Genomic DNA, 13743 nt, shown 5'->3' with positions numbered 1-13743 from the left:
CCAAGTAAAAGTGAAAGGAATGGTTTTTCAGAGTGGCAAATACACTTTTGTCCACATAAGTGATGAACACATTCATCACAAAGGGACATTTTAAGAAATGATTATTCCCTCGTCTTGAAGACATTAGTGACTGTTAAATTTGAATGCATGCTCTTCTAAATTTGAAAAGTGTTGTAACTTTAACATTTTCACTTTCAAGGATGGCCTATGGGTTTCGAGCACATTTAATGAATTTAGGCATATATTCTCTTGGTCTCATCCCACTGACTCTTCTGGTCACTCACATCCAACCGGGAAGACCTTTGAATGGAACAGAGCTCTATGAAGCAAGACCATTAGAATATGAGGTACTTTTATTAGTGGTTACAATCTGTTTAGGATTTTTACAGCAAAAAGGTATGATTAATTAAATAATTTCTAGATTAATTTATGATCTAGCAGCTCTATGGAATAAAATTGAAGTATATATTTCTAAACATTCAGCAGCAACCTCTGCTGATAGATAATGTTCAGTTTAGATAATTTTCAGTTCCCATTTCTTATTGTTTTCTGAGAAATTTATATTTAGTACATGGTTACTTCCGTTTTTTCCCTGAAGTGAATAATATTTATTTAATATTGAAGAAAAAAGATTCACACGAGAGAAAAAGAATAAAACTGAAACACGAACTCAGAAGATATATGCTAGTAGAAATATGAAATAAAATAAATTCAAGGGATATCAAAGGTTCATGAAGATATCCTAATCTATGAAAAAATCATGAGATCACATATACAGCTCAACCCAGAACATGGATTTCACAATAAATATTAATTAAACAGACTATAGATAGTAATAAGTATATGATACAAGCTAACAGGCAGTATAATGTATATATAATAGGTAGAGATCAAATTAACATTCCTTTAATAATTTCTAATTTCTTTTGTGCTCTGATTTTTGTTGCAGGACTCATACTTCACAAGAGTGTGTATGTGTTTAGTTTTAATTATGAGTTTACTGGGCATCTGCAAAGAAATATTTCAGCTGATTCAGCAGGTTAGTACAGAGAGAAATAACATTAATCAGACAATGTACTTGCATGGCAGTTTGTATAGTATTGAAATTATCTGTTTTTTTCCTGATTAATAGTCAAATGTCAATTTTTACTTTTTAATTTATATATATAATGATTAAAATTGATTTTGAATGGTGAATTTAAATAGTGTATTGAACTCAGTGTTTTAATGATGGATGACTGGTAAATATTAACCTTTTTCTCTTAAATCCTAGAAATTGAAATATTTGTTGGATTACTCCAATTTACTGGACTGGACCATTTATACTACAAGCATAATTTTTGTATCTTCTTTATTTATTAATACACCAGCTCATTTGCAGTGGGAATGTGGAGCAATTGCTGTGTACTTGTCTTGGATGAATTTCTTGCTTTATCTTCAACGGTAAAAAATTTTTACAGGCTTTACAATAAAATATTTTAATATTTTCAGATATTTTACATATTCCAAATTGTGACAGATCAAGTTTGAGAGTCCCATATTTTATTTTTGTTTTTTTGAAACTATAGAAGTTTCCAGATTAGGACCATGGGAATTTTTTATCTCTGATGAACTGTAGAGTCATTTTCAGTGTTTTTCATGTAGAGCATCACAACGTATGTTATAGCAACTATAGAAATAGCAATATTTATTTTAATGTTAATTAAGCACAGCCATGCTGAATTTTATCTTTTTTTAAATCATCTTTCACTACACTGTATAGACTTTGACTTTAAAAGAACCCAGGAAGATATGAATTATGAATGGCATTAGGAAGTCAGGTTTTATGAGTAATACCTGGGAGAAGGTAAATTCCTTTATCATTTCCCATATGAAATGGCATGTCTGACTTTATGCCGTAATGTCCTGTAAAAGAATTGCAATTGATGTAATTGTAAATTTCTTGAGTTGACATCATGTCTGTTTATTGCCCTTAATTATCTTAAATCATGTCACTGGTACAATAGTTTCCAAGAGTTATGAACTGCAGGAGAGCTGGGTGGAGGAAAAAAATGTTGTGGGTGTAGTGCTTAAGACAAATTAAACACATTTGTGTCTGAGCAGGACTGCATGTGGTAACACTGCATAAATGTTCTTCCAATTCTTATTGTACATATCCACTAATCACCGCCATGAAGTCTTGCAAACAGACAAACACAACATTTGCTGATTAATTTCAGGGCTGTTTTACTGTAGTAGGGATCTTTAAGGACGCAGTTTGTGAGCAGAGTTAATGTCAAAGAGAGGACCTTTGTGGTGTAGCCTCTGCTGCGAACCTTGTCATGGTCCCCAGCCCCGTGTCTGATCTCAGGTGACCAATGAATGGGTGTGTCCTGTCTGCTCCGGGCAAAATGGGGGCTGAGCCTGAGCCGGAAGAAGTAAACAAGTGATTGCACAACCTTTCTTCTGCTGTTGGTTAAAATGCCTTTCTGGCTTGACTAGTATTTCAAATGTGTTGCAGTAGAACTCTACACATGATTTTTGCTACCTCATTCAGGCTCTTTTCCCAAAGCAACCTGTGATTCCATTGACTTCAGCTGAATTTTGCCTAGTAAATGCCTAATATTTAAGAGAATATTGGGTTTGCTTTATTTCCAGCTTGACCTTTTCAGTCTTGCACATAATGCTGTGAGTGAAAGATACCCACAGGGATTTTCACAGTTACTACTGTGAGCTTAAAAAATCTCATGGTCCCTGGATTTGAGAGAGGACATAAATTCACATAAGTTCAGGTTTGGAAGAAAAAGTAATTTAATCTGCTTTATGGTAATTCCTGTTTTGATATTTAGTTTTTGTGTTAACCAATAGTAGGAAAGGCTTGCCAACAACAGATTGTTGTTGGGAACACAGGTGTCTTAAAATTGTGCTATTCTCCTTATCTTCCTGAGCAGAGTGTTTCTTTTTGTTTGTTTGTTTTCCATTATTTGTATTACACTAAAACTCCATAATATCATTTGTTTCACATCTTGTAAAAAGTGAAATCTTTTAAATCAGGCATGTAGCTGCTACATGGATTATGGTGCCAGTTGTCCTTTGTTCTGGTTGCTACTTTGCTTTGAGAAGCAGAAAAAAGTTGGATAGTTTGCTAATGTTTTTATTCTGAATGTAGCAGTGGTACAATACTGTACTGCCTATGCCTGTGGAGGGAATAAATGTTACCCATGAAAAATACTATCTTGGAAATTGTTCTTGTGCATTGAAGTGTAAGATTATGCAGTTTAGAGTTGCTGTGTGTAGGATCACTTGCACTCTTTTGGATGTGAAAGTAGAGCAGGTTTGTTACCATCACAGAATCTCTCAGAGAGGCAGTGTCCCTTTCCACAGATGAAAATCAGTGTTACTTACTGCCTTACAGAAATAACTGAAAGGGACTCAAACTTCAGTATTTAATGCTTTAGGGGTAGACTTGGCAGTGCTAGATTAATAGTTGCGCTAGATTAATAGTTGGAGTGGATTGTCTTAGAAGTCTTATTCTATGACTGATTCTCTATCTTTTTTGTTTACTTATTGCCTAGATTTGAGAACTATGGGATCTATGTTGTGATGTTCTGGGAAATTTTGAGGACCTTGATTCGGATTGCTGTGGTTTTCTTTTTCCTGATACTGGCCTTTGGGTTGAGTTTCTTTGTCCTTTTGGGTTCACAGGTAAGTTCAATACTCTAGTTAAGCTTTTATCATTATAAATATTATCTTTGACTAAAGCATGTCAAGACTATTTACAAATTTCATCAGTTGGGTTTTTTCTTTATTTTGATGGTTCTTTTTGCAGCAAACATACAGCACACCTCTGCTTTCTGTAATGAAGACATTTGCAATGATGCTGGGAGACATTAATTACCATGATGCATTCCTGGATCCTTTACTAAGCAGTGAATTGCCATATCCATTCCTGAGTTACACAGTTCTCATTATATTTACCTTGCTTATTCCAATCCTTCTTATGAACTTGCTAGTAAGTATAAGCTATTTATTAATATACAAAAGTGGTTAAACGCAAATATGTATAGAGAGCTCTAGAGTACTAGTAATTCTAGTATAGAATTACTTCAGTAAATGTTAGCCATTCATTATTTAACAAATATTTTCAGAAACATATTAAAATGTCCCCATTCTCTGCACTTGTTTTCCATCCAGTGTACTGCTCTTTGTATTTTCCCACACCTCACTCCTGCAGGAGTATTTTGTATATGTTTAGGTAATAGCTTTGATGGAATTTGAATTGAGCTGCAATGTATTATTCTGAGGTCCTGATAAAAAAAATTGAGGAGCAAGGATTTTTGTTCAATCCCTTGTTGTGTCATAACCTAACCCTAGCAATAATTTAAATTAAAAAAATAGAGCCCAAATTCAAATCTTCACTGAACACAAAACAGCAATCAGAAGTAGTGATAGAACTAACTAACAAACCTGACCTGAAAGTTAAGAATCAGAAAACAAAATAATGGTGGAACGGGGGGAAAATATGTAATATATCTTCAACCATGTTCCACTGAATAGAAATTTTATTTAGGAAATCAGATTTTTGCTTGAGCAGAGCAATAAAAGTAAAAAACCTCATGTTTTTTAAACTTGTTTATTGCAGCCATGATTCTGCTTAATCAAGAGATCAGCCAGTTTCTTAACATTCCAGCAGTAATGAAGAATGTAAAGGAAGGGATGTTATTCTTGGCAAAAGTAGCACTTCAGTGCCTTACCAACAGAATGTTGTCAGTAAAAACACTTTCTACATTTATTGATACATATTTTACAAATATACAAAAAATATTTCCAAATTCAAGTGCAAAAGTAATTTAACTCCAGAATATTTTCTTCTTTAAGTGTGAAAGAGAAATACAGTTGAAATCACAGATTATGAAAACATAGATCATGAACTATTTCTCTTTCGTCTAGATTGGTTTGGCTGTTGGTGATATTGCTGAAGTACAAAAATATGCTGCACTCAAAAGGATTGCAATGCAGGTGAGTAACAGACCATGAGAGCACCAAATGCTGGAAGTACATATCAGTGCTAGAACATCTTTTAGATAATTAGTTGATTTGTCATCACATTCCCAACTGTCTTAGGATATCTGTAAAGCAGATTTGGCAAATTTGAACATGGCATATTATTCTGAATCTCATTTTCACTCGTACGAGTCATTGCCAAGGAAGTGCACAGGCAAATGCATTTTTAAGGAATTTTTCAACCATCAGTTCAAGCAATGTTGAGTTTTTCCAAAACCAGAATCTCAGAATCAGTCACTGCAAAGCCTGAAATTGCAGTTTTCTTCTAGTAGAGAGTCTATGCAGTGGAAAGAAGGCACACAAAAATCAAAAGGATACCAAATTCATTCTGCTGGACTAAATTCTCATTTTACTAAATTAGTAAAAAGAGTGCGCATCTATGTGGAGAAATTAATTCTGCTATGATACTCAGTACTGGTTATGACAATGTAGTTTTAGTGTCTGGGTTGGACTATTCAGATATTATACCACTGTTTGCAGTGTCGAGTAGTACTAGTGAATGGAATAAAATGGCATGATGGTTATTTTCATGTATGATGTGTATTTATCATAAGATAACATATCTCATTCTAAATGCAAAACCACATTTAGGTTAATCTTCATACCAACTTAGAGAAGAAGCTGCCATTTTGGTTCTTAAGTCGGGTGGACCAGGAATCAATCACTGTATATCCCAACAGGCCGAGATACTGTGGATTTATGGTAAGGTGTGAATATTAGATAGAAGGATTCTTACCAAAAAGGGAGATGATTGAATTTGTACACACACTGTTAAGGACATTGTGTTATTAACTGACATCAAGGGAATTGTGATTAGACCTTGACTAAGGTCAGTGCAAATGATAAATCAGTTTGGGTGCAGCTGTATTAGTGTTTGAGTAGTCAGTGCACTGTAACTTTATTAAGTCAAGCTACAAAAGATGTTCAGATAAAAAGTAGAATTACTCCCTTTTGGCTTTTCTTCTTTTATTTGAGCTGTTGTTGATAGACTGAATTTTCTTATAAAACAAACATTTTAATATATAAGCAAATAACATCATAATAGAAAATCTTTTCAATGTTTACACTGTGTGAACAATGTTCACATCTTTAATCAGTTCACATATTTATTCTGTTGTCAGACTATAGGATCTATTAAGTTTGATTCCATGTTTCGTTTAGAGCGTGTTCCAATATTGCTTTGGGTGTGAAGACTCTACCACATATGCACAGAGCCCTGATACTACACTAGAATTGGAAGTTCTGAAGCAGAAATACAGGTATTTTTGTGATATTTTACAGTTGTAAAAATAAGTAGAGCCAATATTACAAACATACTCCTATTTTTAGAAGTATTTCAAAGCTCCATACTGTATCTAAAAAGTAAAATTCCATGTCTCCAGCCCAAACCAGCGCAGCTTGTTGCTCTTTAAAGTAATCTGAAGTAATTGGGAAGATGGATTTTCATTTTATAGAGTTGCAAATGGAAGTTTTCAAGGGTTATTCAGAACTCCCAAGTGATGTAATTCCAGTTGGTTTGCAAGTATATACAATCTGTTACTGACTTTCCACTGGGTGAATCAGATTGAGATTGTTTCCCCAAAATTTGATTGGTATTGATTCTCTCTTGAACAAAGCATGTTTCCCACAGCCTTGGAAGGAATTCTTTGTACTTTCTTGATTTACTTGTCATACCAACATATCCATAAGAATGGTTTCAAAAAAGCTTACTATGAATGTACAACTAGAAAAACACATTGTATCTCACTCAGTCTCACTTTTCCCTGCACTTGTTTTCTCTCCATTTTTTTCCTTTCCCTTTTTTTTTTTTTAATGTACCAAAATTTTGTCCACCTGCACAGATTCAGATTGAGTAATTCTTTTTGCGTGAAAGACTCATCAAGAGTTGAAGCATGGTGAGACTACACCCTACATATATAGGCAAATTATGGACTTTTAGCAAGTCCTTCTTCAATTGCATACTACATCATTATAACATAAAACAGCATAAAACAGACTCTTCCTTGGTTGGGATTTTTTTTTCCTGCAGAGAAGGAAGAAAACTATAATTTTATAAAATTATTTGCAATAGAATAACTTGTGACCTTATCGCTATGGAAAGTCATACTTAGTACTCTGAAAATATTGACTGAAAACTCTTACTACATTGCCAGTGTGTTTTTATCAGAGTTCAAAACTGAGTTGAGTTACTACTGGAGCTAGTGTCAGTGCTGGGTGTACAGATTTTTGCATTTTGGTTTGGGGCAGGGTTTTCTTTTGCTTTGCATTTTATTACTTGTGATTTTCACATATTTTAAGATGTATTACCATTTCTTTAAAAAAAACCAACAACAAAACAACAAAAAAACCAAACTATATCTAAAGCCCCTCAACTGTTCTTCACAAAGACCCTTTTCAGTCACACCAAATTTCTTGTTGTAATTTTGTGAGTGTAGACATTCAGAAAAGTAGATTTTCAAATGCCTCTTTGGCAGTTCTGTAAAGACAGTTTCTAGTCACAATTTCCATTTATTTCCCTCTTTCCTTAAAAATAACAGATACTGTGTTCTGTATGTGTGATGCTGAATTAGTTTAACTACTTAATTGCATCAATTGCACTTTGGATAGCGCTTTGAAAAAGATCAGTGAGTGCCTCGTCAGTATTTCTCATATGCTGTAAAAGTGATTGCGAATTTCACTAAATGTTTTTGGTTGTTGGCCTTTTTCTTACAGAAATAGGTTAATAGGAAAAACTTTTGATAGAGCAGTCAACAACTTTATTTTAAGAGTGAAGTTGCTTATATATATATTAAGTTACTTTTCACAAGAACCACAGATTTGTTCTTTTATCCTATTTCCTGTAACATGGAGAAGAACTTCAGCTTAAAGAATTAAATGTATTGTAAATAATAGTCTTTGTTAGCAGAAGGGTTTAGTTAAGTACTGTCAGAAGGGTGAAGTAGTGTCAATTTTTGCATCTGTAATTTTAATGACTTAAATGTCCTTTGAAATCAAATGACAAAGTCCGATGTGTATTTGTTTGTTTGTTTGCTTTTTAGGCTCAAAGATATATCAACATTGTTGGAAAAGCAACATGACCTCATTAAACTGATTATCCAAAAAATGGAGATAGTATCAGAGGCTGAGGATGAAGACAGCAATGATTTATTTCAGCACAAGTTTAGGAAGAGGCAGTTAGAGCACAAGAATAGTAAATGGGATACAGTGTTAAAAGCTGTTAAAACAAATGTGCCTAACCCAAGCACAGAAAAGAACAATACCTTCTTCTAGACTTGGCTATGATATCATGTTGTATTATCATTTTGTTCTACTTTAGGGTCACTTCTCTTATTGTCTTTGAATAATGTTAATGTGATACATCATGTACTCGAGTATAAAAAAAGGCCAGATCCAAAACCAGGATGCAGGTGCTCAAAACAGTATTTAAAGAGACTGGAGATGTCTACGTCCAAAACTGTGATCCTAAAAGTGACTGGCTGATCAGGAAAGTGCCTAACTCCACAGAGGCCAGCCTTGCTGTCCTGGCTTCTCTCTAGATCTGTTCCTGGGTTTGGCCCTAGTACACTTAGGTCTGTATGTAATTACATTATTTCCTGTTACAAATATTTTTAGAATTTCTAAATTTTTAGAAATTAGATTCTAGTCATTTATTATTCAGATGTTTGGAGAGAGCCAATGGGCTTTGTGTAGCTTAAAGAAAAAAGTACAAAACTAATCTGACAGTGCATTGGAAGTTTTGCTGAGTAGGGACTGCAGGATCAGGCCTGAAAGGTAGGAAATCAAGGATCATGAAGTTGTAATGTAAGGGAAGAACTACTTTCTTTTCGAGATAGTGGAAGCAGTTCACAGCAGGATCATTTGTACTAGCATGCCTGTAGCAATGATTGAATGACATGTTTAATATTAGACATTTACAACTTGCTGTCCTTATACTGCTAATGTGATTTTGCCCTTCCTGATAACCTAAAACTGATCTTGCTACTTTTATCTGCACTTTGGTTTCATTATTCATTTACTGAGTATTCAGTGCATTATGTAATATATGGTAATATATTAAATTTAGTAAACATTAATTAAAATGTGTTTGAGTACCTCAATATATTTGTTTCAAAACCAGTGCTAATAAACTAATTATGACTATGCATGGTGGTAAGGCTCCGTGGTCTGCTTTTGAATTCAGACATTTTCTTTAAGAACTTAGTATACATTATTCTTCTACATATACACCAATTATGTGCATTCTTCTCATAAACACCAAATATGATTTCTATTTATTTAAAAGGTAGTCATTAGGAGGTAATTCACACTGTACAGAACTTGTTCAGTCTTCAGAAATCACTGGAAGCTGCGCTGTAAATTAATGTGACTTGTGCCTTAAAATTGCCACAGATGTTCAGTAGGCAAAATTCTTTCTCACCCAACTGCTGTATCCCAGCTTTGAGACTTTAAATCCTTGCCAGGTAAAACAGAGAAGGGAGGAGGCTTCTGGAGGAGCAGCTCTGCTCCAGGACAAGCCTGGTGTGACACAATGAAACAGGAAGAGAACGTGTAAGCAGAGTCAGAGCAGAAAAAGGAAAAATGTAACTATAGTCTCTGAAATTGTGGTGGCTCCTAAAGTCTGATCTATTCCTGTGAATAAACTGTTCAGGTTTTCTGCACTGCTGTGCATCTGGAGCTCCCTCTGTCAGTAAAAAAAAATGGCCAGGTTCTGAGGATAGGACCAAATTTGAAAAATGTAATAACAGCAATTTTGAATTTCTGGCAGTCTGTGCCATTAACACTAGATGGCAGTGAGTGATAGCATTTTTGGGTAAGTAAATGGGACCTAAATGCAATGTTTTAAGTGAAGAACAGTAGTGTGGGTACAGCAGGAACAAAGCAGTCAGCACTCATGGCTTTAAAGTCTAAGCCTTTCAAGCCTCTTTAAACAGAACTCTAAGGCCTTTAAACAGAACTCTAAGGCCTGAGCTGCTTCTCAGCTTTTCTGTGTTCACAATTTGAGAAAAGTTTTCCTTTCCAATTTTATATAGACAGATAGAAATAAGTTATTTTATAATTAGCAAATATTACAATATTGAATTAATGATGTAGCTTTCTATGGAAATTCTCATTTAATAATAATAATTCTCAAATAAATAATATTATTTATTTGTATGTGGTAGAATGATCTAATTGAGCCTAAGTACAAGAGATGTAGAGTTTAAGGAAAAGTACAACTGGAATACGAATCATGATTAACAATTTTTGTAGACTGAGCTGAAGATGCTGGGCCATTTGAGCAATCTCTAGAAGAAATCCTGTTAGAATCATTATGGTTGGAAAAGACCTCTAAGTAAGGAAAAGACCATTGAGTACAACCATTAACTTTACACTAAACCATGTCTCTAGGCACCATATCTACATGTTTTTTAACTCTTCCATTGACAGTGATTTCATTTTCCTGGACAGCTTGTTGCCATGCTTGACCACCTTTTCATGAAGGAATTTTTCCTGATATCCAATATAAACCTCAGCTGGATCAGCTTGAGCCAATTCCTCTTATCCAATTGCTTGCTGCATGGGAAAAGAGAGCAACCTCCACCTGTTTTGATGTGTTACATGGTAGGTACAGCTAAATATATGCTAACCAAAAGTGTTACAATGTGAATTTTTGAATTCACACTTAGGGACTGCTATTCAAGGAAATGTATCCTCTGGGTGTGAATATAGAATCTGCAGACTGTGATGGGTGTGTATCTGTATTCGATACTCACCCACTTCCCTTCAGTCTGTATAGAAGTAACGCCTTTTCAATTGGGGTGCTGGCAGTTCTGTAGGCACTCATAGTCACTGTATATCAGATATTGCTGATAGTGAGAGTAAATATTCTATTTCATTTCCTGCTGCTCATCAGTGCTGTCTCTGTTTTCTCCTCAAGATGAATGGCAGCATGGTTCAGGCAATGGCACCATCTCCTCCCACCAAAACCAGATAATTCCCATAAACTCCTGTTGGGAAAACTGATTTGTGCCTCATCTGTGTGACACACAGGAGGGTCACAATTTGGGACAAGAAATGACATTTCTGTGTGAGTTGGTAGTCTGAAACAAGACAGCAATTCTTTGCTGAAACCAAAGATCCAGTTGCCTGCCTTTCTAGCATCTGACTCTTGCTAATAAGAAGGGCTATCAAAATAATTTGCCCATTTAAATTAAAATTAGCTAGAGCAATAAAATACACCCTTAGCAGAAATCTGAAGTGCCCAGATTTGAAGTGGATTAGAGTGAGACTCTTTTCATTATATAAGAAATAACTTGCTTCAAGCTGTCTAGTGTACATACTGGTGTTCTCCATGATGTGCTGCTGGACCAAAGACAAAGCCACTCTGTAAGTGAGTCTCCATAACTTTTTGACTCATTTTTTTCTTCAAAGAAATAGCCTTGAATTCTCCTTGCTCTGATATATAAAACAATTTTGTTTTCTGCAGCACACTGAAAATGTGGCTTTGTGAAACAGTTCACAACAAAATGCTGTCTGAAAATTTGTGTTGTAGAGGATTGGTAGGGGAGAACATCCCCACTCCGCAAAATCAGCCAGGAATGATTTCAAACCCTTGAGGGATAGACATACTAAAACATAAGAGGAATCTATATGAACAAAGAGGTGGTCCTTCTCACTGGTTACGTTTTTGTTTTGTAAGATGAAATGCCCATAAGCAGAGCATGTAGTAAGAGAAAGAAAAGATGAGAAAATATCCTTAATCTGTAGAGGAGAACCCAAGAGAAGAAACCAGAGACAGATTTTCCCTTATATCCTGCCCTGTAGGTGTAAGGAATCACTTAGGCTACAACTGGGCATGCATCAGTTGTAACCTGTCTTACAGACTGGCTTTACCTTGTCTGTCTGTCTCACTGTGGGCAGGAATTAGGCCCATGTAATGAGCAAAGTATAGGAGTGTAGCAAACCTCACCCTGGAGCTGCAGTCAGCAGGAGAGTTTTTTGAGCTTTCTCTTTTAAATGATTGAGAAAATACAAAGAATGACACAGGAGCTGAGAAAATCTCTAACAAAAGTAGGAGCACTGCTTTAAAGGCAGCATTTTCTGAGCAGTAAAAAGACAGTGGTTGGTGCCTAAATGTAAATCCATACTGACACAGGCACTGCAAGAGAGATTTGTATGAGCCAGGGCATGGTTGATTCATGATCTCAGGCACATCTGAACCTCTTTGGTAAAGATACTTGCATCCTTGTAGAAATGCACCAAGACAATTTCACAGTAACCATGAGAGAAGATGCTTCAGAAGCTTGAATGAATCAGTGTTGTAGAGATTAACTCTATCCAGCTGAAACCAGGACACTCAGGCAGGGGAAAATCTAAGCAATGGTAATATTTGGTTTAGAAGTCAAGACAGGAAGTAATGTCCCGATGAGAAGTGATGCATTTTGTATTGCTTCATAATTGGGAGTCACAGCTTTAAAAGCAGACCCAAGTTTAAAGCTATTAATTTCAGAAATTCTTAGTCCTGTTGTTAGTATTTATTTATCCAGAGACATGACTGCAGTCAAAAAATTGACCAGCAGCAGGAAACAGGACTGTGGAAAACAGAAGGTTCAACCAGGCCAGTAATTTGGAGTAAAAAATAAAGAAAAGTAACTGGGACTGACATTGACATTAGTGATCACATTAGAAAGGACAGAAAGCCCCAAGATACCACTGGCTCATCTGAGTACAACAATGCTGCTCACAGCAATGCCAAATTCAGCTGCATTCAGCCACATGGGATCAAGGATAGGGAGAGTTAAGAACATTTAAGCTTTTAAAAGCAGAAAGTGTGCTTCCCAATTCAGTCCTGATGCTAATCCCTAGATCTGGCAATGTCCATGGAAATAATTCAGCATGGCAGCATGGATGCTGTGAGAGATAGCCATGATGTACCTCAGAGTGGCTTCTCATCTCCTCAGCTGGCTCACTTCCTGCAGAATCAGATTTTACCTTTTCTTGGGTATCTGCCTAGTTTGTGAGATAATTACAATTGAGTTAAATGGCTGAAAGTCATCATGGTTCAGTGGTGCCACTGGCACTGTGACTCCCACCCCTGGCAGAGCAGTCCATGGAGCTCTGGGACAGGCTGGAGGCTGGCACTGCAAGGACCACCTGAGAGAGACATCTCCCCTTGCTGGATTTTAGTTGTGGTGGTGCCAACATGCAGCAAAAGGAAAGGGGACAGCTTGGATCTCAGATGGCTCTAGTGAGTATGCAGGGTGCTCTGAATGTGCTCACCTCATTTAGTTTTGAGGAGATGTAGGATTAGTGTTTCAAACCTGTGTCTGGTCTAAGTTTGGGCCCTGACTATTTCTCCCTCAAGAAATCTGGCTGATAGCCTTGTGAAATGTTTTATAGACAAGTTTCACACACAAAGGGAAGGTCAGGGAGTCTGCATCATTTCAGCCTTTAACCTTAACCCAAAAATCTTTGAAGCTTAATAGAGCTGGACTGATTTAATTTCATTTTATTTAGATTTTATTCCCTTGCTATTTAAAGTCTTTCTTTAGTATGTAAAAAAAAAACCAAAAAAAAACCCAAAAAAAACCCAAAAAACTCTGTTATTCCATATTTCTTCATAAATTTATAAAGCTACCCAAAAGATTTCTCTATTCTCTTCATTCCTTCATCTGACTCAAATAAATGATATTTTGCTTTGAAAAATTTTCTAATATTTTG

General features: G+C 35.6%; 1 protein-coding gene across 1 annotated transcript in view; it reads left to right on the top strand.

Moving 5' to 3' along the window:
• The window catches only part of TRPA1 (transient receptor potential cation channel subfamily A member 1), a 31511-nt gene extending 22343 nt beyond the window's left edge, over positions 1-9168 (top strand). Inside the window, exons 19-27 of the mRNA XM_005479366.4 lie at positions 200-347; positions 950-1039; positions 1274-1443; positions 3555-3684; positions 3809-3991; positions 4930-4998; positions 5635-5745; positions 6205-6302; positions 8082-9168. Of these exons, the coding sequence (XP_005479423.2) occupies positions 200-347; positions 950-1039; positions 1274-1443; positions 3555-3684; positions 3809-3991; positions 4930-4998; positions 5635-5745; positions 6205-6302; positions 8082-8313 (1231 nt within the window). The 3' untranslated portion in view covers positions 8314-9168. The remainder of the gene's footprint in view (positions 1-199; positions 348-949; positions 1040-1273; positions 1444-3554; positions 3685-3808; positions 3992-4929; positions 4999-5634; positions 5746-6204; positions 6303-8081) is intronic.
• The last annotated feature ends 4575 nt before the right edge of the window (positions 9169-13743 follow it).

Source organism: Zonotrichia albicollis, chromosome 1 (assembly GCF_047830755.1).
Source record: "Zonotrichia albicollis isolate bZonAlb1 chromosome 1, bZonAlb1.hap1, whole genome shotgun sequence".
NCBI lineage: Eukaryota > Metazoa > Chordata > Aves > Passeriformes > Passerellidae > Zonotrichia > Zonotrichia albicollis.
Note: the sequence above shows the minus strand (reverse complement) of the source record. Positions and strands in the feature narration are given on the sequence as shown.